The 25,795-nt window shown below is 46.3% G+C and overlaps 1 protein-coding gene across 7 annotated transcripts in view; it reads right to left on the bottom strand.

Moving 5' to 3' along the window:
* Window positions 1-25,795, bottom strand: part of NPAS2 (neuronal PAS domain protein 2) — a 175,121-nt gene that overhangs the window by 45,728 nt on the left and 103,598 nt on the right. For 4 of the 7 annotated variants that reach the window (XM_009184788.4, XM_031655443.1, XM_031655440.1 and 1 more), the window contains 3 exons: window positions 14,128-14,217; window positions 3,677-3,797; window positions 2,556-2,669 (listed from right to left, as the gene is read on the bottom strand). In XM_009184788.4, coding sequence (XP_009183052.3) covers window positions 2,556-2,669; window positions 3,677-3,797; window positions 14,128-14,217 — 325 coding nt within the window. Of the gene's footprint in view, window positions 1-2,555; window positions 2,670-3,676; window positions 3,798-14,127; window positions 14,218-18,912; window positions 19,005-25,795 lie in introns of all 7 variants that reach the window. The other 3 variants (XM_003909038.5, XM_031655441.1, XM_031655442.1) reach the window with 1 other exon arrangement.

Raw genomic sequence — 25,795 nt, forward strand, 5'->3', positions numbered from 1 at the left:
GAAACTCTGTCCCCATGTAGCAACTGCCATTTCCCCCTCCCTCCAGCCCCTGGCACCCACCATTTCTGTCTCTCTGAATTTGGCTATGGTTCCTCATATAAGTAAAATCATACAATATTTGTCCTTTGGTGGTTGGCTTATTTCACTCAGCGTAATGTCGAAGTTCTTCCATGTTGCAGAATGTCAGAATTTCCTTTCTTTCTAAGGCTGAGTAATATTCCAGTGCATGTATATACCACACTTTCTTCATCCATTCGTCCACTGATGGACACGTGCGTTGCATCCACCTTTTAGCTATTGTGAATAACACTGCTAAGAACACAGGTGTGCAAATATCTCAAGTCTCTGTCTTCCCTTCTTTTGCGTACATACCCATATGTAGAATTGCTGGATCATATGCTAGTTCTATGTTGAATCTTTTGAGGAACCAGCACACACATGTAAAGCAAATTCCAAATCACTGTTTACATTAACTCAACAATAAAGTTGTCTGGGAGGAAGGCCACTGCATTCTCTACAGAATGGCACTGGTATCACACTAGGGCAGTGCTTTTCAAAGTCCATGGCCCCTGGAAGCAGAACCCCACCCAGAGCACTCCCCAACTGCATATTCCTGGGCCCTACCCTCCGATCTCCTGAGCTAGACTCCTCAGGCCCAAAGGCTGAGGATCTGCCTCTTAACAAGTTGCCTCACCCAAAGAACCACTGCACCAGGGTTAGTATGATGCTGGGTTCTCTACAAGGGTGCCTCTTAGGTCAGTTTCTTTAACTGAGTAGCCCAGCGAGCTTCCATTGACTCCTTTGTGTGGTTCATTAAACATTCATTTCAGCTGGGCACGGTGGCGCAAGCCTGTAATCCCAGCACTTTGGGAGGCCGAGACAGGCGGATCATGAGGTCAGGAGATCGAGACCATCCTGGCTAACACGGTGAAATCCCGTCTCTACTAAAAAAATATAAAAAACTAGCCGGGCGAGGTGGCGGGTGCCTGTAGTCCCAGCTACTCGGGAGGCTGAGGCAGGAGAATGGCGTGAACCCGAGAGGAGGAGCTTGCAGTGAGCTGAGATCCGGCCACTGCACTCCAGCCTGGGCGACAGAGCGAGATTCTGTCTCAAAAAAAAAAAAAAAAAAAAATTCATTTCATGAAGTTTGGGCAAGCCCGTCAGATGTGTAGGATGAGGCATGGTTAGGCCTTGGCTTCATCTGACTTTGCCCAGATGTAGGGGACCACTTGGGAGGATGGACCTCCCGCCACTTGCGAACACCTTAAGCCCTGGGTGGGTCTGTTCCCAGAAGGGCCTCCCAGTTGGCCAAGGAGCCCACCATCCAGGCATAAGTCCTGCACCCTGGACCTGAAAATCATGCTGGCAGGATTACACTAAGTTTTAGCATCTAGTTGGAGCCTTTTAAACAAAGCATGTATATTTATGCAAATAACATACAACAGAGGACCATCTGAGGTGGAAGGAAAAATCCTGGTTAGCCTCAACGTGAGGACTTGGTGCCATTACTTTGGCTGTTCCTAATAGAAACCCTGGCACTCATTTGACTGAGGGGACAGACCCACCACGTCCAGAGTGAAACAGCGGTAAAGAATGCAGCAGAAGTTAATGCTGTCATCTTCTGTTCGCTGCATCTCCCCCTCATTTCTGCAGCTCATCTTTCTGTTTTTGATTCCTTTGGTATTTTTCTCATTTCCTCTTTTTTCCCCCATTCCCTGTCAACACTTTTTTTTTTTTTTCCATCTTTGCTGCTTTATGAAATGTTAGCTGTTTCAAAGTGACTTGTTTTGTATTGTTTGGAGGAGCCCAGAAAACACAATGCAGGCTTTCGTGAGCTCAGCCCATAACCAAGTCAGCTCGGGACTCGGTTTCTGAATTCCTGGCCTCAGACCTGCATTCCCATTTCGCGGGGCTCAAAAGTGAAAATAAGTGTTCTAGTCTAGTTCAGAGTTGTTGTCTCTGCAGTCAGAGTTGAGACAATTAGGTATCCGGGTAATTTCAGAAAATAAGACTTTGCCGCTTGGCTTATCCTGTTTGATAATTCATCCAATGCAGATTGCTGGCTCATTGTCAAATGACCCCTTTGCTGTGCATCAGGGCCACAGTGAGCAGAAGAGCTACGGACCAGGTCTACTAAAACACGCTCACAGCAGTACCGCCAGGGGAGGGAAAAAGTGCAGAAGGCAAGGTTATGGATCGTCAGGTCACCACGAAGGCCTGTTCGGCAGAGTATGTAGGCTGAGCCTGTTCTGTATTCGCTGTACGTTGTTTCTCACAGTACAAAATTATTGCATCAGCCTGAAGATAAATAAACGAATAACGTGTGTTTCAGTGGGACCGTATGCACCGGCACAAACAGGTGTGGGAGTGTGTTCCTCTTGAATGGGAGAGAACATCGATGAGCACAAAAACACATCCTGGGAACTTGAAAATTCAAAGGCAAATGTGAAAAGCACACGTTCTCCCTCCTCCTCCCTGGGCGATTCTTAATGCCCCCATGTGCACGTTTGCATGAGAAAAGACACTGTCACAATTATATGACAATTAAAGCTTACCATTGTTGTAAGAGCGAAAATTTCCTACAAATTTTATGTATTCATAAGTTGGAAATTCCTTTGGGTTCAAGCTGCCTCTGAGAAGATGGCAATAAAACTCTAAATCGCTGTCAGCTGGGCCGTTAAAGGAAGAAGAGGAGAGAAAGGGGTCGTGAGCATCGCACAGACTCTGAACAAGTAGCGTCTCTGTGAAAACTCTTATGGGATTTAGTCTACACATGGCCAGGCTAGTTCTCTCATTACAACTGACTTTTGGACCTGGTTTGTACCCCTTGCTGCCCAGGGGTTTCCTTCCATCGTTCATAGATATTTTGCATTCCATACATGGACCCAATTAGTCTTAATTTGCTCCCAGATGTCTGTGGTTGGTGATGTCAGCATTGATTAGTTCCGGCTGTTTTCATATGGTATATTAAAATAAAGCAGCTCATATAGAGCTGCTCCCTTTAATTTAATATTTTTGCTTTGAAGTAAAATCAGATGTACGACAGGACAGATTATTCATGGAAAATGGACTCAGGCTTGCACTGATGCAAGCAGCTTTGCTACCTCATGCAATTGTGTATGCTTCATTAAGCGACACGTGGTTCATGAGGCATCGAGGTTAGCCTTCTACCTAGGTTGCCAAATATTTTGATAAAAACTTCTAAATTCCACAGAACACAAAAATGTATATAAATAACCAGGTGAGAGCCTCAGGAGGACAAAATTTGCATTTTGGACCTAATGATTCAGTTTTCAGTTGGTTTCTTGATATTCTATGAATTTAGCATCACAGTATCTTCCACGATGAGCTGATTCCTCACCGATGTTTGCACTGTTTCTTACTAAAAGACTCTCATGTAAAAAAAAAGAGGAATCTTGTCATATACACAAAATAAATTATTATTCTTGAGTTCTCTGCTTTCAAATTTTCCACATAAAAGCCAAATGTCTTACATATTCCAAATTCCAGTTTTAGCTTTAAACCTAAAATATACCTCTAAGGATCTTGGAAATGTTCTGAGTCATGAGGAAAATTATTCTTAAAATTAGTTCTCCCTTCTTAATTCATTCTAACCTCCTTTCAAAAGCAAAATTCTCATCTTTCTAGCTTGTAAAACCACAAAAATTAAACTTACATTTTAAGTATTCTGGGGAGGGGGAATCCGTCACAAGCATATGGGAAGAAAGGATTTTATAAACTTCTGAATGTTCTTGTTCTGGGAGGAAATTTAACAAATTCTGATCCATGACATCCGACTGAAAAAGAAAATAAAGGACAAAGGTACACCCTCAACGAAGATGAAAAACAAAAGCAAAAACAAAAACTGAACATTCACAACGCAGAACTGGTTTCTGAAATGGAAAGTTCAATATCTGATTTTCTGTGGACACTCTCAGTTTATCACTCCCTTGTTGTAAACAGTTACCTAAAAGGTTGTATGTGTTCAAATGTGTATGTGCTGTTGTCTGTGGGCCCAGGAGGGAACTAAGAGTGAAGTCAGACAAATGTAGGAAGGACTGAGTCCTCCTCTCGCTTGAGAAGTGCTGTTTGCTGACATTCCTGTGCTTTGGCTCGGGTGCCATGGCCCCTGTGCACACCCGGTACGAGGCCAATCATTTATTTAAATGGCTCCAAAGAGCCCATGGGATTCCTTTCCTGACCCTTAGGGCAGCAAAGGGCTGCCTGTCTACTTCTTAAACGTCTTTAAGTTACGGAACTGCACGTGTTTTTCTGAGTACCTTGGCACTGTAGCTACAAAATAAAGATTGAGTGCTGTCCAATAGAACTATCTGTGATGATGGAAATGGTCTGTCATCTGCGCTGCCTGTAACAGGAGCCACTAGCCACATGGTTACTGAGCACTTGAAACATGGCTAGTGAACAAGGGACTGAATTTCAAATTTCTTTTTTTTTTTTTGAGACGGAGTGTTGCCCTTGTTGCGCAGGTTGGAGTGCAATGGTGCGATCTTGGCTCACTGCAACCTCCACATTCCGGGTTCAAGTGATTCTCCTGCCTCAGCCTCCCAAGTAGCTGAAATTACAGGCGTCTGCCACCACGCAAAGCTAATTTTTTGTATTTTTAGTAGAGATTGGTTTCACCGTGTTGGTCAGGCTGGTCTTGAACTCCTGACCTCAGGTGATCCGCCTGCCTCGGCCTCCCAAAGTGTTGGGATTACAGGCGTGAGCCATCAAGCCTGGCCCATTTAATTTGAATTGAAATTTAAACAGCCACATGTAGCTAGTGGCTACCATATTGGATATGCAGGTAGGAGCTCACAGCGGACAGAGGAGACAGGCACCTCTCTCTTCCTCAGTTTCCCTCAATAAACTCATCCACTCTCAGAGCTTCAAACACAATCTGTATACACTTTCAGATTTGAATATCCAGCCAACTCTCTCATGAGCCAGCCTTAACCTTCCAACAGCCACTCACATGCGCCCTGGGGACCACAGATGCACACACGTCCCAAACATCAGCATTCTTTCCCACCCATACCATCTCCAACCCTTGTGTTTGCATCTCCATCAACGGTATCATCGGTTGGTCACCTGCTTGTCCCAGACACTCTGGTGGCATCTTTGTCTCCTCTCCTTCTCGTCCTTACCCTCAAACCAAACAGTGTCCAAATGCTGACCATTTTTCTCCCTCAAATTCTCTGCTCCATCCACTTCTATTTCTCCAGCCTCCACCCTAGTCCAGACCCCTATCCTCTCTTGCCTGGGAATGATTTGGCTAAACTGGTCTTCCCACATCCACTTTGGTGCCTATCCAATTTGTTCTCCATCAGCAGTCAGAGAAGCTCACATCAGATCAAGTCCCAACTGTCCCTTGGCTTCCGACTGCTCCAGGAACAAGCCCTCAACTGCTCAACACACTTTCACGGCTCTTCACAGCTTAGCCTCCGCCTGCTCCGGCTCCCAGCACTTCTCTAACCCTTCCGAGCCTTTTTCCTCCACTTTGCCCTCTGTTCTCCCTCTGAGCCTCACCTGGGCTGTTCCCTCAGGCAGGAAGATGCTGCACCCTGCCCTTGTGTTTAACGAACCCCTGTGCAACCTTCAGGTCCCTGCTTTGAAGTCACTTCCTCTGAGAAAGCCCCAGGTGACACCCTCCACCCCCACTGATGATTTAAGGGCCTCTGAGGGGACAATGACCGCCTTGATGGGACATCAGGTGACCAGCATCACGGCAAAGCAGGTGAGAGCTCAGAGCCCAGGCTTGAAAGCAGGTTCTGGCCCTCCATGCCGCATTTTCCTCAGTTGCAAGATGAGGAAACCATGAGGGTTCCAAGAGCTCACTTGCCTCCACTGCTGATAAAACAGCACATGGCAGACATTCAATAAATGCCAAGTGTGATCAGGCACTGAATGACCAGTTACAGAATGACGACAGGGGCACCTGCACCACGGTGACGTTTTCCTGTACAGCTACGTGCTGACTGGTGCGCTCTGCCTCCCTCCCTCCACCCGGAGCTTCAGGAGAGCAGGGCCCAGTGCCTTGTTCACCACCACATCCCCGATGTCCAGGATGGTGCCTGGCCTTCGATAAGACTGCACTGACCAGCTGAAAGAATGGCGTGGCCAGCACTATGACAGGTATTAAAACAAGGTGCCCAGGGAACACTGCGGATGGTGTGCTGCCTCCAAAATGACAGGGTAGAGGAGACTCCTGGGGAGCAATTCCCAGAAGGAGGAATCCTTGAGTGGGAACCGGGGGACAAGACAGGGTCTGCCAGACAGGGTGGGAAGGTGCTCCGCACAGGGGGTTCAGCGTGCGCAGAGGCGTGAGGTGGGCACCCTGACAGTACTGCAGGAAGGTGGGGAACAACAGGGAGGGTGAGAAGCCATGAGAGAGGAGGTTGCACAGGGAAGCAGGGCCCAGATGAGAGAGGCCGCAGAGGAGTCAGGGCTCGACCCTGTGCCAGGAGGAGCCACGAAGTACCTGAAGGAAGAGGGTGGCCAAACTGCTCATGTATTTTAAGGAGATCCTGCTTGTGGTTTGGAGGGAGAGAGCACTGGAAGTCAGGCTGGAGACGGCCAGGGTCTCAGTAGAGACAGGGGAAGGAGTGGAGAGGAGCAGACAGAGTCCCAGGCAACTCATCAATATTGTAGTCTAACCAATACTTGCTGAGAGCCACCACGTGCCAGCCGCCGTTGGGCACGGGGAAGACGCATCGGGAAGCAGGCAGAACCCCTCGCTGCCTGCAGTCAGTGTTCCGGTGGGTGTGAGGACAGTGGACACAGCTTGGCGGCTGATCGGAGGACGGGAGGAGGGAAAGGAAGGACTCAGCGTGGCTTCTAGGCTCTGGCTCGGACCCACCGGCCTTTATCTTTATGGACTAAACTCTACCAGGATCGTCTCTCATCTATGCTACCATTTCTCATTCTGGCTTTCTCCAAGTTTCTTCGGATGTTCTGGTTTTATTTTAAGCCCATTTTCTCTAGTTTTTTTAGAAGATGACTCATGTTCACAGATGACAGTAGTCTTTCTTCTTAAAGATATTTCAACTACTTGAAAATGAAAACTAAGTGACTCCATGGCCTCTTCTTGGAGGGCTCCATCTGAAGCCACTTCCCCTGACACTGGGTGTGGCGGAGAGCAAGGCTGGGTGGCTGCCTGGCCGGGTCACTTGTGTGAGAGAACTTTACTGATATAGGTCCAAGGGCCAGTATCAGGCCACAGGTTCTGCACAGAATAAAGATGAATGCTGGATGCAAGTAGGGGCAGGTATGATATGTGGGAGGTTGCGCGGATGATGAATTAACACACAGAAAGGGCTCCAGACTGTGCTTGGCTCTTGTATGTATTTGCTAGTACGTTGCTATTACGCTATTTCCACATGCGGAAAACCAACACAAACAATGATCATTTGAAATTTTAACCCTAGTGCTTACAGGAGAGAAGATGACATCTACAGTTGAATGATCCCCTGAATGAGCTGAGTTCTGTTTATTAAAATAATAGCAGTTACGGAGACAAGGGAGGGAATGTGCCATCCACAGCCGTCTTCACAGCTGAGTCCCACGATCGGGAAGGTCACCTGCCTGTGGAGGTGGGCGGTCCCCTCTCCCAACTGCCTGATGGGCCTTGAACCAGCAGCACCAGTGCAGTGACACCCAGCTGTGTTAAATGAGCCTGTACTAAAAGCACACTGAGGCTGGGCTGGAAGAGGGCTGGATGGACACTTCCTCCCAGAGTGTCCCTGAGGCACTCTGGCGGTTTTGGCTTGAGATCTGTGCTGGCTGCAGCGAGAAGAGGGAATGGTGAGCAGCCCTGGAGAAACTTCACCTTGAGAAAAGAAGGGCTTAAGGGAAGACACTTGGGGCCTTGGTCTCCCTAAAGGACCGGGAAGTTGGAGGCATATTTGATCCACTTAGATTCAGTTAGATTCAAAGTCAAACTAATGGCCATACAGCTAAGCTTTCAGAAGGCATTGTAGAGAATGGCTTTGACTTTGTAATAGTAAGAATTAATTGCAATATAAAAGGGTATGAATTATACAGAAAGAATCTCTGTTTATCAAAATGCCCTAAAAAGGGGGGAAAGGTAAGCCACAAAGTGAGACAGGATATTTGCAACACATACGTCTGTGGTATGGCCCAAAATTAAGGTTCTAAATTATATGCTGCCTTGGCATCTGGTAAAATTGGAGGGGCCTCAAATGGCCTAACTGCAGGCTCCCTCCCCACACAGACGAGGCCCCCCAGCCAAACCCCCTTCTTATCACGGCGGCAGGTACAGTTTCTGCTCATCCCTGAGTAGCAGGTTGTGGAATTATTCAAACAAGTGAATCACATCCTCTTGTGGGGACCGGGGGTCACCTCACCCTCTTGTTACTGCAGAGCCTGCCTCCCATAGCCTCTGCTGGTTCACTCTCTTCCCACGTGCAGCCCCCTGTGGCCCTGTGCGGTCCTCCTCTGGGCTGTGAGTACCTGTGACTAATTAACTGCTCTTGGCCTCATCCAGTGTCAGCTGTGGAGTGTTCAGACATCCCCATTACCCTAGAGTGGGGTGAATGAGAGGCAGTTAAAACAATACCTGCCCACAGCTTGTGTCCGGATCGCAGAAAGCAAGCCTACTCATAACTGCAAGAAAAAACCCAATCAAAGAGGAGGATGTCCAAATACCTGAGCAGGTAATTCAGAAAAGATGGAATCTAAATGGTTGACAAACATACAGACACTCAATCTCATTGGTAACTGAGAGAAAGGCAAAGTAAAACTCCATGAGACACCTTCATGTACTAGACTGGCAAAAACAAGAAGTCTGACAATGCCAAGTTCTGATGCCACAGCACTGCGACGTCTCCACCTTGCTGGTGCGGGGCGAACTGGTGCCACCGCTATGGAATCATTCTGGCATTATTTAGTAAAGGTGGAGGCAGAGCTTCACTCAACCCAGCCATTCTCCACCTAGTCAGTCCTCCAGGGATGCTTGCAAACGTTCATCAGGAAACACTACAGGATGTTCACGGAAGCACCTTCCAAGAATTCCTAACTGGGATGAATGCAGGAATTGCAGCACATTCCTACGATGGAACACTACCCAGCAATAAGAAGAGCCCACAGCAGCTACATCTGCCAGTGTGAGGCAGGTGCATCGCACAAACGATGCTGAGCAAAAGGAGAAGTCACAGGAGTCCATTTTCAATGATTCCATTTACATACAGCGAAACAAAAGGCGACACTAACTTAAGAGTTTAGCAGTGAACTCAAAGTTGGTGAAACTACAAAGGAAAGCAAGCAAACAACGATCTTAAAAGTCAGGAAAATGGTTGTCTCCAAGTGGAAGGTGGGGGTGTGATGAAAAAGGGGCAGCCAGGAGCTTCTGTGGTCTCAGCTGTGTTCTATTTCTTCACCTCAGTGACAGCTGCATGGATATTCACTTGATCAATTTAATACTGAATATATGTTTTATACACACATCTGTATGGTATATAAAAATCAAAAGGCATAAAAAAAATCTAACTAGAGGCCTGGAATCTTTTAATCCATGATTGGCTCTAAGCTGCAGCCACACCTGTCAGGACTCTGCTCCGACCCAGAGACACCTCTGACAAAATGACGTGGATCAGGTGGGAGCTTCCAGCAGGTGAGGGCAGGGTGGGGTGGGAAGGGCAGAGGGATGCTTCCTGAAAAGCATGTCTCATGGTCTTGGCCTTGCTGCTGTGTTTTGTGGTAACACAGGCCAGGGGCTTTGGCTTTCCTTCGCTGGGACCTCCTCCCGCTGTGCCCCTTCCACAGGAACTTGGCTTCAAATCCCATTCTGGTTTTATACTTTCTTCTCGCTAGGGCTTGTACCTGGCGAGCCAGCATGATATGGAGGTATTTTCTGGCCTGCAGATTTCTCCAGTTTTAGGAACACTTGTGCCTTATTTTCCTTGGGAAAGGTAGGGTTATCCACGCACATAGTTCTCACATCCAAGACACGCCCCACCCGTGGCAAGCTGCTTGCAGTTGCTCATAACCCCAGTTATGAATTCAGTCCCTCGTTCAATGAACACTTAGGCACATGGCAAATGTTCAGGGCTGGGGATATGATGTCTGCCTCAAGAGCTTAGCATGGTCCAGCTCATCAGACAACACCGCATTTATGAACAAATCAGAAAGTAACCCAGGAAGCTAAATTTCAAAAAGTCAAAAAAAAAAGCACAAACAGGAAACACGGATTATGCCTACTTTTGGTCTCTCATTTGGTTCTGCCTCAGCCATACTCTTTCCTCATTCTGTCCAAGGCACGTGACTCATGCCCCTGGCATCTCTCCTGCAAGGTTTTCATTCCACAAGCTCCCATGAGCCCTTGGCCTCCATCGTATGCACGTCTGTCTTGCTCATGTCCCTTGCCTGTGTCAGTTCTAGACACCAAAATGCGCTGGTGTTGCCACTACTGAAAAATTCTCATTGTTACTGTTATTTTGTTTTTGAGACAGGTCTCACTCTGTCACCCCGGCTGAGGTGCAGTGGCGTGATCTCGGCTCACTGCAATCCCCTCCTCCCAGGCTCAAGCAGTTTTCCCACGTCAGCCTCTCCAGTAGCTTGGACTACAGGCACATGCCACCACACCTGACCAATTTTTGGATTTTTCGTAGAGACAGGGTGTTGCTGTGTTACCTAGGCTGGTCTTGGACTCCTGACCTCAAGTGATCCACCCACCTCAGTCTCCCAAAGTGCTGAGATTACAGACGTGAGCCACTATGCCTGCCAGTTCTCATCTTAAAATCACTTTGCTTTGAGCTATTTTATTCTCTTTTTTTCTCTGCCAATTTGGTAAAGAAAGTTCTAGGCTATGTCATCAGAAACTGCTGTACAAAAATCTATCACATGAGCTTCTGTTACCTCTGAGATGCTGGCAGTGTGAAGGAAACAGAGAGAGACTTGAAGCCGCACAGCCTGAGAAGTGGGAAGGAATTCTGGCTGCTCTTGTCCCCTTAGAATGGCTCTCCAATCCCCAGCCACACAAGGGGCGTGGGACGGGACCCTGGCAGGCCAGCCTGTGCTTGGTGTGACACCAAGAGGGGTACTGCTGCCGGGGTCCCCAGCCTCCTGCCCTCTGCTACCCTGTGTCCCGATCTCCATGAAGAAGATGAGCCGCTTCTTCCTCGAGGACTGACCACCACCCCTCAGCTCCTCATTCTCCCTTTCGGAGCCCCACACCCTGAAAACATCCAGCTTTACTGTGTCCTGTATAGGATTCTGAGGAGTGGTTAAGGATCAAGCTCTGGAACCAAAGTGCCTGAGTTCAAATCCCAGCTCTTCACTGGCTGGCTGTGGAACCTGGGGTACATTGTTTAACCGCTCTGTGCCTCAGTTTCATCATCTGTGAACCGGGTAGCTACGTACTTCATAGGATCCATAAGGATAAGGAGAGCAAACATAATACAGCCTCGCTCCGGGCCGGGCACGGTTCTATGCGCCTACACATACCAATGCATGTGAGCGACTCTTAATGGGTGCCTGCTACACTGTAAGTGCTCGGTGTTAGTCACCCAAGGTTTAATGGGTGAAATCTCTCGACAAAATTGCAAACTCCAAAGGAAAGACAACCTCACAAATTTTGAAATGTTGCATCATCCGTGGAAAGGACCTGCGCTCACAAGGAGTGATATTTAATCATTAAGTATGCATCTAAATAAACCAAACCAAAATCAGAATTCCTAAATGATGACCCAAATCCTGGGCACCAGAAAGACACCAGAGCAGAGTGGTGACCAAGCTGGGTTCTGTAGTCAGCTGCCCCCATGGTAAGCCCCGCTCTGCCCCTCACTGCCTGGGCCACTGGGGCTTCCTCGCCATGGTGGAAGTCATGGAGGTCTCACTCCCAGATCCGCTCCTCTGCCCAACCAGCTGTATGTTGACTGCACCAGGGAAGTGTCCATCCTCAGCAGCCTTTGCCTACCCACTTGCAGAGGAGGATCCTGGTGAAAACTGGACAATGAAAGCTAAAAGTAAATTGCAGTTAAATGTGGGGACTGCCCGGCCCAGGCTCACCTGCACCAGGGAGTCAAGGGCTGACTCCATGTCTGGGCATGGGTATAGACACAGACTCTTAGTTTGCATTCGAGTGGGTCCAGCATTGATAAATCAGAGTCGGGTCATTTCTGGCCCTTGTAGAGTCAGAAAATAACTTATGAAAGCGGTCCTAAATTGCTCTGCAATTTCAGGTCGGAAGAATTTGCCTCTTACTTTCTAAGTCTTGTCCGCCACGTACAGCAACTGGGTCATCAGATAATTACAAGAGCGTAAAGCAGAACAGTGCAAATCCTGTTTACCCAAACAGCTCTGGCTCCTGTCTCTCGTTCCCAGGTCAATAAGCAGGCCACGTGTGGTTGCTTTCAGTCAGTGCCTACCACTGCCGAACCCTTGCCATTCAATACAAAACACAAGCGCCCTCCAAAGAAGTACCCCAGCTCCTCTTCTGTCCTTAGACACGCTCAGATCAGCCCAGCTTCTCTGGGGTGATGATGGGGTCATTTCTGTATTAATGGTGGCAGCCCTATCACTGGCCTCCTGGCCAGAGATGAAAATCAAGGTGCAGCCGCACCCCCAGCTTCCTCCTTCAGGCTGAGCGAGGATGAGCCTCTTCTGACGGCTATCAAGAAGAGAGAGCCCCCCTGCTCCCCGCCACCAGCCCGACGCACCCTTGTTTTAGGAAATGGGCTGGAACACAAAGGGGAGACAGATTAGGTTAGATGAGGGCCTAATGGGAAGGCATCTGCTTAGCAACATAAAAAATGCTTTTGCGGGCCACGGCTCAGTGAATGCAAAGAAAAATGTAGGCAGCGCTTCGATCTGCACACAGCATCGTTTGCAGAAACGGTGGGACGAGGGAGTGGCTTCCAGGGAAAGGTATGGGCCAGGATGATGTGGGCCCTGGGCCACCAGCAGGGCAGGGCTCATCACCCCAAGGCAGATGGAAGCTGCCCATGGAACAAGGCCACACTGCTCCCTGGGCAGGCGCAGCTAAGGAGAGGGAGCCACGGTCCTCCAGTATCATCCTGGCCCAAGCTTTCCTATGTGGGAACCCAGGGCAAACTTTCCCCTTTTCGTCACATAAACTGAGCACCCATCCATGGATGAGCAGGTGCGGGGGGTGCTGGGGAAGGTTTGGGCTGGACAGAGGACAGAAGAGAGAGGACGTTTTGTTCTTGTCCATCACACTTGCTGCTCCTGGTACAGCTGTCATTCTCACTCAGGCTCTGTGGGAACAGGCAATGGTGTGGCAGGAGATGGGAGCCTGGTCAGATGCCCATGAAGGAGCCTCAAAGGTGGCTCCTCCACCAGAAAGGTACAGACCCATGAATCACTGAGTCAGGGCTTACCAGAGAGCCAGCAAGGCTTATGCAGAGAGGAGGGAGGGAGGGAGGGAGGGAGGACAAAGGCAGAGGGAGGAGGGAAGAAGAAGGGAAGGAAAGGAGGGAAAGAGTGGGGAGGGACATCTGTCAGGGCCTGTGACCATACCACAACCCCTTCTGCCATCCTGGAGCATCCATCGTGCACTCCTGGAATGCAAAGCTGACCCTCTCCAGGTCCACCCAGACACTCCTCACTCCCCAAGGCCTTCCAAGACATCAGTCTTCCCAGAGCAGTTCAACCGCCAGGAACCAGCTGTGCTGCCGAACCCTGACCACCACTAAGTGTTGCTACCCACCTGCAACCTCAGACAGGTCTCAAGTAAGCCCCAAACCACGTTTCAACCCAAGTTATCTGTTGTCCTCTCCCTGGATCAGCTGTCAGGTGACCCTGGATGTCTGTCAGCCTCCATGATGGCTCTGAGCTCCACTAACAGTGCTGTGACTCTCTCTTCAGTCCCCATTTCTGACCCAGGAAAAGAATCTGTAGCCACAACTCCCACTCCAGGCCTTGCCTGTTCCAGGATGGCACACGCCTGCATCTGCCCTTTTCCTGGAAGACTCCTGGGACCTTGAGCTCAGCCTGGTCCTGTCCCCAAAACTCAGTAGTCCTTTACTCTCCACCCCCTTCTCACCTGCAGCCCCCTGACACCCGCACCACCTCCCATCTGAGATCTAATGACTCTCAACAGAAACATGATAACGTGAACCGGTAAAGGCCACTGGAGCAGAAACTCACCGGTAAATGCCCAAGGAGAGGCGTGATACTGTCAGAGACATAGATGATGCTGCCGTCTGTTGTCACCGCGATAATGAAGCCATCTAATGCCTGTGGAAAATGCAACATTTGAAAGCTCCTTAGCAATGCTTTTATGGAGCAGCATGTCACCGAAGCAGAGGACACTATTTCAGGACACTGGCTTTGTTTTATAATCCTCAGAATATTTCCATGAGTAACCTCACGGCACTTCTTGGCCTTCCACAGAGGACAGCTTCTTACAGAGAATGTGTCTGGCCCAGGAAAAGCATTTGCAAAAGCACTACAGGATCAGTGAAAAATGTGACCTAGTGGCATAATAAAATAACATTTAGCCATGGAAATTCCCTAAGTAGGTTTAATGATAAGCACATTATTAGCCTGATTCAGAAATACCACCATTGCCATTAGAAAACATCAGCCATAGCTGATGGTTCCCATCTCCCTACCCCTGCCATCACTGAGTTCAATGGTAAACATTTGCCCTGATAAAGATATCAGACCTAACAGATGCACGAAAAACAGAAAGTGTGCCTGTTGGCCGAGGTGGGCCTCTGCTCACATTCATTGCCACAAGAGAAATGCCCACTGAAGGAACTGCTTGTAAAGAACATTCACATGATTCTACAGGGCTGGGTGGGTGTGGGGGTTGCGTAACTCAGCTGGATCCATAAGCATTTCAGAATGTCTGAAAAATTCATGCATTTGAAAGTCTCTACTGAGTGCCTACTCTATGCTGGGCACACTGTCCTGGGTGCTTTTGATATAACAGGTTGAAGGGGGCAATGCTTTCTCATAAAGCAGGCACTTTTGCTCGTGTTTTTTTTTTGAGATGGAGTCTCACTGTCGCCCAGGCTGGAGGGCAGTGGCATGATCTCGGCTCACTGCAACCTCCGCTTCCCAAGTTCAAGCGATTCTCCTGCCTCAGCCTCCCAAGCAGCTGGGATTACAGGCACACACCACCATGTCCAGCTAATTTTTGTATTTTTAGTAGAGAGAGGGTTTCACCATGTTGGCCAGGCTGGTCTTGAACTCCTGTCCTCAAGAGATCCGCCTGCCTCAGCCTCCCAAAGTGCTGGGATGACAGGTGTGAGCCACTGCGCCCGGCCACTTTTGCTGGTTTTAGATTATTTATTGGGATTTATTTTGGTGTGGGTGCTTGTAATGCTTTCATAAGATGTATCTGAAAGTTGATTTCTAAACCAAAGACGACATAATTCAGTAGAGAATAGGATCATAGTGGCAACTGGCTGTCTAGGTGAAGGGGAGGAGTGCCAGTGAAGGGGAGGAGACTAGAAATGAAGCCTACCTCTCCAAGTCTTTAAGGGAATAATAGGCCCAGGGAGACTTTCACTGGAAACCTGTCACTGTCGATTCACTGACTTTTTCTTTGAAAGACTACCTTTCCCGAATCTGGAAATTTTTCCGCTTAGGAAAAAAAGCGAAATATGTGCTTAGAAAGCTCTGGAAACATGTTGCATGCACTCAACTAGATGGTCACATGATGTCTGAGAATCTGCGTGGACGAAAGGGCGTTCATTCTTTCACGTGAGGAGGGTGTGGTTAAGTGCGTGGCAGCAGGAACCCGGGAGAGGCCAGGAGCAGTGTGTGAAGGGTACCTTTGTAGCATATGCCGAAATGGGAAAGAGTTCTTTCAACCAGGAAAGTTAACACTAGACTCATTTATTATTTTACACTGACAGCTGGCAGGATTTAGACTGAAGAACAGATTCAAGTACGTTTCTTAAATGGACCTCATCCTCTTGGATGACATCAGTGGTTCTCAACTGGGAGCAATTTCGGTAATGTCTGGAGGCATTTTTGGTTGTCACCACTGGAGTGGGTGGTGTTGGCATCTAGTGCTGCCAAATATCCTGTAATACGCAGGACAGCCCCCACGACGAAGAACTACCAGGTCCAAAATCACCATAGGGCAAGATTGAGAAACGCTGGGTTAGATTTGTGAGTTACGGTAAACGAAGCAGTACATCCCAGGAACTTTTCCTTCCCAAGTATTTTTCTAAAAATGTTTTGAAGTCATCTTGGCAGCCCTCTAGGAGGTGAATTTTTTTAAGGGGTAAGGGTACTGTTGATGACATCAGTGAGACTTTTCTGGAAAAAGCAGATTGGAAAGCTGGGTAAAGCCAGGGCAGTGCAAATGGTCTTGCACAGTGAGCCCATGTCCCTCCTGAATGTCTAAAGCAAGCGGGTGTTAAAAAAGCTGAAGGTATTTATAGACGGAAGATAACTTTCATCAGCTCATTGGCATTTCCATCAACTCTATGAGAGCTGCACTGAGTCACTGCTTTAAGAAAGCTTGCTATGGTTCTGGAAGTCCCATCAGTAGCATCTGAAAGGGATTCAACAGCAAGAGATTGCAAAGTGCTGTGCCTCTCTCCATGGAAGGGTGATTTTCACTGGGGTGTCTCCAAAGCAGCCATAATGGCTCAGAATTCGATACCCGCCCCACACTAGAGGGAAATGAAACCTTCCCTTTCTGCTAATTCCTGAATCAGCTGGAACATTTCTTGTGTTCTCTGGGACAACCTCTGGGCTAAGAGATTGCTTTTCTGATTAAAATTCAGAAATTCCACAAGCTCCCTATTCCCCGGGCCACAGGCACTTGGTCTCCTCTTGAGTGAAATTGTTCCAATGCTGGTAGCCACAGTCTTTGCCAGCTGATACTTTCCCAGCTCAGCTGGTCTGCAGCCAGGTCAATTTTGTTTTTTTAAACTTCACAGCTATGTGAGTCCCCCTGGAGTCTGGTTTTGTGCCTCTTTGAGAGAAGATGGAAGAAGATGGGAGTCACATCTGGAGGACATTAGCAGTTCCCTAGAGACATGATGGGTTCTCTCCTGGGCTCTGTCCTCATTTTAAAAAGGGAACATCCTGGCCACTAAGACATGGCACCTGGATTCTTCACGGTCTCTGAAAAAAACAGAGGGAGGTGCAGCTGGAGAGAGACCCATGCTATGGGAAGGTTGCACTGGACAATGATGACATCACCCCTGGAGGCTCTCCATCTCCCGCAACCACAGCTGGGGCTCAGGCCATCAGGAAGGAGATGCTAGAAGGCTCCAGTCACTCAGCACTAGGTCTGTGTCTACTGAAGAGCCACAGGTTGGAAGAGAAGCCTGACACAGTCAGGGTCAGCAGTACTAGTTGGTGGACTTCCCAGACCACTCACAGCTGCCATTCACCCAGAAGGCCTGCTGGTTGTGCAGCTTAATTTCAGATCCAATTCATTCATCTAGCATGATTTCCTTTCCACCGGCTTCTAGGAGTCCACACCGGGAGCAAGGAAAAGTGCATAAAGACTATACAAATATCAATCTTCCTTGTCTAGAAATTCCAGTCTCCTGAATCTCAGTCCTGTCTTCTAGCCCCGAAATGTATTCATTTTTAACTTTACAAAAGCCCTATTTCCTCAAATACTTTTGATAGTTTGAAACTCACTGGGGAAAAAAAAAAAAGGTTGTGCTACAGGCTCTTAAAAAAAGGCTGCTGCTATAGGGTTATGTGTTTTAACTGCTTTTCCATAAGAATTAAAAGATAAATCGATTTATGTAAATTAGCATAATGATACATTAATTCAACATTTCACAAGCTGCTTTAAATTTAACATACTTAAAAATGCATTGCTTCTGCAGAAAGTTCTGTATTTTCTTTAAATATAGTTCACATGTAGATTTAAGTATCTTTCATCTTATGCAAATGTTCATTAATGCGTTTACATTTCATAATATTTGGACATCTTCATTCTGGCATTTTCTTACTCCAGTACTTTCTGTTTTCTGCAAGTTAATCTATGTAAATTGAAGTTTACATCAGTCTTATATAGGCACATAAGATATGAGAGAGAAAGATTTATCCCCAGAAGCCACTCTCCAAACACCCTGCCAGGAATCACTGGTCACAGCCAGCATCTAACTTCCCTTTGCTGAGCTCATCTGTCCCAGTTCACCTCTTCTTGGTTGCAGGCCTGGATATGCCTGCCTGGAGCTTTTTCTGCTCCACTGCCATGTCCATATACTCCGAAACTTATCCCAGGTGAGAAGCCACAGCATCTTGGCAGCTGTTTCTGTAGAGGCTTATGCTCATCTGTACTGAGGAGTTTCACCCATATACAAAGATACGATGTTGAGATCAGCCAGGTTTTCACAAATACAGCCCTATAGATGAGTATGGGGCCTCTGACCCAGAGGGAGGAACATGAGCATCTCACTCAGCACAGAAAGGGCGTGAGCCGGATGGGTAGGCACGGGGTCCCTGTGGCTAACATCTGTATGCCATGTGGACGTAATGTGAGTTCAAGTTCAAAGCATATCTTTAAAAGACAACTTTTAATTTCAAGACGTGTTTCTACTAAGAGAAAACGTATCATCATAGCAGTCTAAAGAGAAGACTCTCTGAGTCAAATGACAGTGCCAGCTGATTCATCTTCCCTCTGTCCTTCCCCTCTCTCTACCCACCTCGAACCCACCCTTCCTGACTCCCTAGCAAAGTGTCCTCTGGTTGTGACACCATCAAGGGGCTCATCCTGTGGTCACTGTAGTGAAAGCACGTGACCACATTCAATTTTGGGATTCTTGTTGACATGGCCCACAGGCAACAGCAGGCAGAGAGCCTCAGGGAGGGTATCTGTTTCAAAGCCAAGTCTTCCCTGGATCAAGAACGGTAGTTTCCTTTGGGCACAGGGGCTTATCTGCAACAAGTAGCTACATTTTCACTGGCAACTGTTGAAGCGATTTTGAAAGTGCATTTCACCTCCAACATCAGCTGGGTGAATTCTTCATTACTGAGGAATGAAGGCTTCCAGTCCTGCTGAATGTCACAGATTTCCGTTTGCGCTGAGACTTCTAAAAAAGAGACACAAATAAGCCTTTATAGTCAATGGCACCTAGAAATTGGAATTAACAGATGAAGCACATGTTACTTCTGTGTAATTTTGTGTAAACTTCTGTGTAGTTTAATTTAAGAAGCCAGCATAAGGAAATATGTTACCCTGATTTCCAAGGACTGGGAGCTTTGAATGTTCTCACCTCCCTTAATGAGGCTTTAGGGAGGATCATCCCCCACCTTCTCTATGGCTGGGGTGCCTGCCCTTGCAGGTGGTACCCGGCCCTGAATGTCTACATGACGAACTCCATTGCCAACAGTTGGAATTAGGTAGTTGCCACCTATGAAGGCAACAGGAACAAACACTGGGATGGTTGTGACACCTTCCTAAGTGGCTTCTTCATGGTCCAGGTGAAGCAAAACACTTCACAGACCTGGGATTTTAAAAATTCCGGAAACATCTTAGGCATGTGGAAAATAACCCACTGTGTTATACAGAATGTACCATATTTTTCCGCACTTCTGTTACTGAAATACAGCGCGCTATACCCATACACAGAATGTACTCTCCTCAAAACTTTTAGGGGTTAATCTACAGTTCATCCATTTCATGCAACTGCCTTGTACTGAAGACATTATGCGCATTTATAAATTCAAATAGTCATTGGCCTACAAGGGGTTCCTTAAATATTTTAGTTCTTCTGCATTTTTACAGAATGTTTTGTTCTATTATTAAATTATTTCTGATAAGATAATTACAGGTAGCTCAAATGCAATATCAAATACGTTTGTTTTTCCTTCTGTTTATCCTCCATCTTAAACCAACATTTTGCTCCATTTCATGTAGTAATAGGTTTCTTCAGAGACTATTTCCTCGGTGCTAAAGAACATAAGACTCGTATCTCAGAGAATAAAACTAACCTGTTTAACAACTTCCTGGAGAATGCAAATGGTGCAGGCAGATAATCCATCAACTTTAAGCCAGGAGAAAGATTTCAAGGCTCTCTCCTTTGTGCTTGTGTTTTTGATAATCTCTTACATGGAGCATGAGGAATGCATTCTGCCATTTGAATGAATGAATCTGAGTGAATGCAGCAGCTACTCATGAACAAAGGATGTAAAGAACTGAGTTATGGCCGGGCGCGGTGGCTCACGCCTGTAATCCCAGCACTTTGGGAGGCAGAGGAGGGCAGATCACGAGGTCAGGAGATCGAGACCATCCTGGCTAACATGGTGAAATCCCGTCTCTACTAAAAATACAAAAAAAATTAGCCACGCGTGGTGGCGGGCGCCTGTAGTCCCAGCTCCTCGGGAGAATGAGGCAGGAGACTGGCGTGAACCTAGGAGGCGGAGCTTGCAGTGAGCCGAGATCGAGCCACTGCACTCCAGCCTGGGCGACAGAGCCAGACTCCGTCTCAAAAAAAAAAAAAAAGAGCTGAGTTGTGCACGTGACCCTGTAAACCCCCACTTGTTCCGAAATCCAACGTTCCCAGCAGTGCTCGGCTCCACCAGGAAGGTTCCTTCCTTCAAGATGTCAGACAGAACAAGTTGCTGCTGCTGTTATACAACGTTGGATTTTTGTCTTTGTGATTTTAAAGGGGCACAAGAGAGCCGCTGGGAGCCTTTGGTAACTGGACACTGGAAGAAACCCAGGAGAGGAAGCTGTGCTGGTGGTCAGGCAGCCAACGACACTGAGAGGGCCCCTGGAGGAAGGGCCGCACTGTGGGGACACACCCAGTGCCAGGTGTCGTACGCACACGGTGGAACGCAGCATGGGAAGCAGAGGCAGGTGCTACATGCACATCTTGGCCAGAATCCGTTCTGTGGTGCTGGCTGAGGCGAGGAAGAGAGGGTGCAACTCCTACCTCTTCAAACAAATGGTTGCCACAGTTTGGCCACTTAGAAAAGAGAGGGACTGAAGATGTGCTACAATATTAACCTCACAAACGCCTTTCCTCTTCTCCCCAATATGCACACTCAACTGTCAGACTCTTTTGACCACGAGGATCAAACTGCAGATTACCTGTCTGTCTAGTAGAGGAGTCTTTGTGGCAGCCCAAATTTCATTTAGATAGAGATCCATTCAACGTCATGGTGAAGGAAAAGGAAAGACCCACTTCTTTAACCTCAGTAATTTTTAGGTCATTCTGTATGACTGGGTATTTTGTCAACGCTAGCATAATAATACCGAAAGCAGCCATCTCATTCACTTTGTATTTCAACAATTGAATGAGACTCCTTGGAAGTGAAGGTTCAGTTCATAGCATATTTTAAAAAATATGTTAGATACGATGTCTCAAATCGAGGAAAAAATGTTACACTGAGAAATACAATTCAGTGTTACGGTCAAAGTGGTTTCCAAATTTCCAGGGAAACAAAACCACCTGAGAGCCACTTTTGTAGGAAAACATTGTGATTAAGAGCCAACCCCCAGAATTCTACTCCGGTATCACCTGTAGCCATTTCCTAGAGTGCTCAACTCCTAACTGCTCCTGATATATCTGAGTAATAAGCAGTATATGTCTGAGATGTATGTGCTCAAATAAAATCCTGGAAAATGGGGCAGAAATTCCACAGCTGTCCTGGGTAAATATTACCCTGTTCAACAGGGAAATTTCTCCTTATTCTACAGCTCTCTCCACCTCACCTTCCATCCATGAAGACAGACACATTAAAGAGGTGTGAATGAGGAATGGGATTTAATAGTAGGAGAAAATTTCATTAGGTCAGCTTGAGACTCACTCAGGAAGAGGATAACGCGTAGGCCAGCCTGACCCTGTAGAACATTTAGATGGATGTAGATAAGGATGTCCGATATGTCCTGCTATTTACAGACTTTAGGGATGTCTCTCTTACAATAGCTACTGTTACAACATTTTGCTACAAAGAATCGTGATCAGATTCTCATTTTGATTTGCATTACTTGTACAGTCCAGGATTAAAATTTATTTCCCGAGCTGAGAAAACAACAATGCTGAAAGGTTATTGGGGAAAGAGCTAAATAATTATAGCAACTACTTAGACCTGATCATCTGTCCTTACTTATCATGTGGTCTGCCTTTAGCATGAAGGCAGGAAGCATGTTGAAATTCATAGTTCTTAACCCTCACTGCATGCCGGAATCACCTGGGGAGCTTTAAAAATGCTGATGCCTGGGCTTTACCTGACCACCTGCTGGTGAAAGGCTCTCCACCCTCTACAACAAACAGCCCTGATTTGCAGTGTTTGCCCCTTTCTGTGGTGTAGATATGCCTACCATGGCTGATTTCAAGCTACCAACTTTGGCAAAACTCCTGAAAATTGAACAATCTTCTCTTGCAAGCTGGTATCCCAGTGTGGTCCCACCCCTAGAGATCGTGACATATTGGTCTGTGGGGGGTTACCTGGTAATATGTAGTTTTCAAAAGCACTTCAGGTGATTCAAATATGCACACAAGGTTGAGAACCAGTAGTCTAAATGGACACACTCAGGAACAGCTGTAGTGCAGCTGTGGTATAAACAGCCACAAGAAGCCCTGCAGGTCACCTCTCGTGGAGGAGCCATAGAGAGTAGCGCTAAAAAGCTGGGGTCTGGAGACAGGCTGCTGGGTTTAGATTCCACGTTTTCCTGGCTGTCTGAGTTGGATGAGTGACTTGACCTTGTGTGCCTCATGTGTGCGATGGAACTAACTCGAAGTGCTGCCATGGGCCGGGCGCGGTGGCTCATGCCTGTGATCCCAGCACTTTGGGAGGCCAAGGCGGGCAGATCACTTGAGGCCAGGAATTCGAGACCAGTCTGGCCAAAGTGGCAAAACCCCATCTCCACTAAAAATACAAAAAATTAGCCAGATGTGGTGGCACATGTCTGTAATCCCAGCTACTTGGGAAGCTAAGGCAGGAGAATCGCTTGAACCTGGGAGGTGGAGGTTGTGGTGAGCCAAAATTGCCCCACTGCACTCCAGCCTGGGTGACAGACCAAGACTCTGTCTCCAAAAAAAAAAAAAAAAAAAAAAAAAAAAGCGCTGCCACGAAGAGGAGCTTTATGTAGAGGAGTTCCTGTATGTAGAGCTCGTAGAATATTGCGCAGCTCACAGCAAGCCCTGCATAGATGCTTACGGTCAGTATTCTCTACTCTGTTGCAGATGTCTGCAGAGTTCATGTCCATTTGGATTGCAAGTAAAGTGATTGCTTTGCTTTTTTGCTTTAGTCCAAGTTTTGCTCTAACAACTCTATTTCCCCAAAAAATGTTCCATGAATTTTCTGCTTTCTTTTGAACACGAAATCAGAGACGGGTGAGATCCTGGCCTGATCCTGGTTGTGTTTAAGTGGGTTGTGAGGACTAGACCTTCGTCTTATGAAAAAGGCGAGCTGAAGCAGGCTCTCCCGGTGTTTGGAGGCTGCATTTCTGCTGACTGATCCTTTCCAGGACCCAGATTTGACAATTCTGTCATTCCAGAGTGGACAGAGCCCGGCATAAATGTCAGGCTGACGAACTTGATCCCAGCTGTCCTATTTAACAGCTGTCCTGCTTCTCAGTGGCACTGACCTAGTTTGAGTAATTTGCACAAAATATCTTGGCAATCAAACCAACCTGCTATTTCACTTGGCTAAATCATTATTTAGGAAATACAACGATTTTGATTAAATTATCAGGGTGATCAAATACTGCTGTAACACTTCATTCCAATCCTGCTTGATTGGTCTTCCCTGACTTTTAACAAAAGCAATTAACATGTTCTTTACTCTCTCCTGGGCAGCTTTGGAAAAAAATAATATGAGGATGTATCATTACTGTCACATTTTTAATAGGTATATATGATCATCAAAGAAATAATAAAAGAATAAGAAGTATAATGAAACTTTCTGATGTCCCAGCCGCACCCTCTTTTATGAAATCATCTTGTCTAGGAAAATGTTCAGTGGAAGAGACGCATCACTGCCTGCCTGGAAGAACTGTAATTATTTCCTCACGAAGTCTGACATTTCTGACTTATTATGTTTGGTGTCATGATTAAGGAGAAAAGAATTCTGCTCTTCCTGCTTGCTAATAGGTTCAGAGCCCTCTCCACTATTCTGTGACTTTTTGTAACATCCTGGGTGACTGGCAGGGTAGGTGCGATCACACTAACAGGTAAAAGGGTTTGAAGGAGAGGAAAAGGGAGAGAAAATGATTTGAGAAAGACGTGAGTTCAAGGATGGGTTCAAGCGGCATATGCAGGCAATCATGTGATGGAATATTATACACTAATGAAAGGAACCAGCAACAGCACTGGAAGAATGGGAGGAATCTCTAAACATCATGCGCATAATTCATGGTTCCATCTGAATAAGGCCCCAACAGGCAAAACCAACCTATGGGGTTAGAAGTCAGCACAGAGGTTCCGTCTTTTGGGAAAGCAGAGGAAGACAGGAAGGGGCTTCTATTTCTTGACCTGAGTCGTTGGTTCCCTGGCTGTGTCTGCTTTGTGATAATTAATTCAACTGTATAGTTATGATATGTATAGTCTCTGTATGTGTTACTTTTATAAAGTATTACAAAGTTAGAAAAAGAATGGAGTGGCAGGATAACTGGAAATCCACATGCAAAAGGATGAATTTTCACAGCCTACCTTACAACATCTACAAAAACAAACACAAAATGAATCAAATATCTATGCTTAACCTAGTTTAAAATTATAAACCTCTTGGAAGAAAACATAGATATAAATCCTTATTACCTTAGATTAGGCAATGGTTTCTTAGATAGGATGCCTCAAGCACAAGCAATCAAAAGAAAAAAATAAATTGGACATTAACAATTAAAATTTAAAACCTTCGTGTGTCAAAGAGTATCACTTGAAAAGTAAAAAGACAATCCACAGAATCGGGCAAGATACTTTCAAATTCTATACCAGATAAGGGTCTAGTATCCAGAATACATGAAGAACTCTTACCATTCAGGCATAAAAAGAAAAATCAATGATTTAAAAACGGGCCATGGATTTGGACATTTCTCCAAAGAAGATATACAAATGGCCAATAAACACATGAAAAGATCATGAAAAGGAAAACATCATTAGTCATTGGGAAATTTAAATCAAAGTCATATAAGATATCACTTCACACCCACTAGGGAGATGGTATTAATAATAGTTATAATAAAAAAAGACAGTAACAAGTGTTGGCAAGGATGTGGAGAAATTAGAACCCTCATACATTGCTGCTGGGAATGTAAATTGGTACAAGCCACCTTGGAAAACAGTTTGGCAGTTCCTCAAAAAGTTAAACACTACCATTTAATGCAGCAATTCCCCTCCTAGGAATACAAACAAGAGAAGTGAAAAATATATATCAACTTACAGATTTATACATGAATGTTCACAGCAGCATCATTCATAATTTCCAAAAATTGTAAACAACCCAAATATCCATCAACTGATGAATGGTTAATCAAAATATGGTATTAATATATCCATACAATGGAATACTGTTGGTCCATAAAATGGAATGAAGTACTCCTGCGCGCTAAAACACAGATGCTAAGTGAAAGAAGCCAGATACAAAAGACCACATACCGTATGATTCTATTTGTATAAAATGCCTAGAATAGGGGAATTGATAGAGACAGAAAATAGATTAGTGGTTGGCAGGATCTGGAGGGAGGGGGAAGAACGGGAAATGATCGCTAATGGATACAGGGTTTCTTTTCCGGCGTGATGAAATTAGATAGTGGTGACGGTTACATCACCTTGTGAATATGCTAAAGACGCCTGCACTCTACACTTTAAAATGGTGAATTTTATGGGATGGAAATTATATCTCAATAAAAACACAATGAATGTGACATTAAGAA

Source organism: Papio anubis, chromosome 14 (assembly GCF_008728515.1).
Source record: "Papio anubis isolate 15944 chromosome 14, Panubis1.0, whole genome shotgun sequence".
NCBI lineage: Eukaryota > Metazoa > Chordata > Mammalia > Primates > Cercopithecidae > Papio > Papio anubis.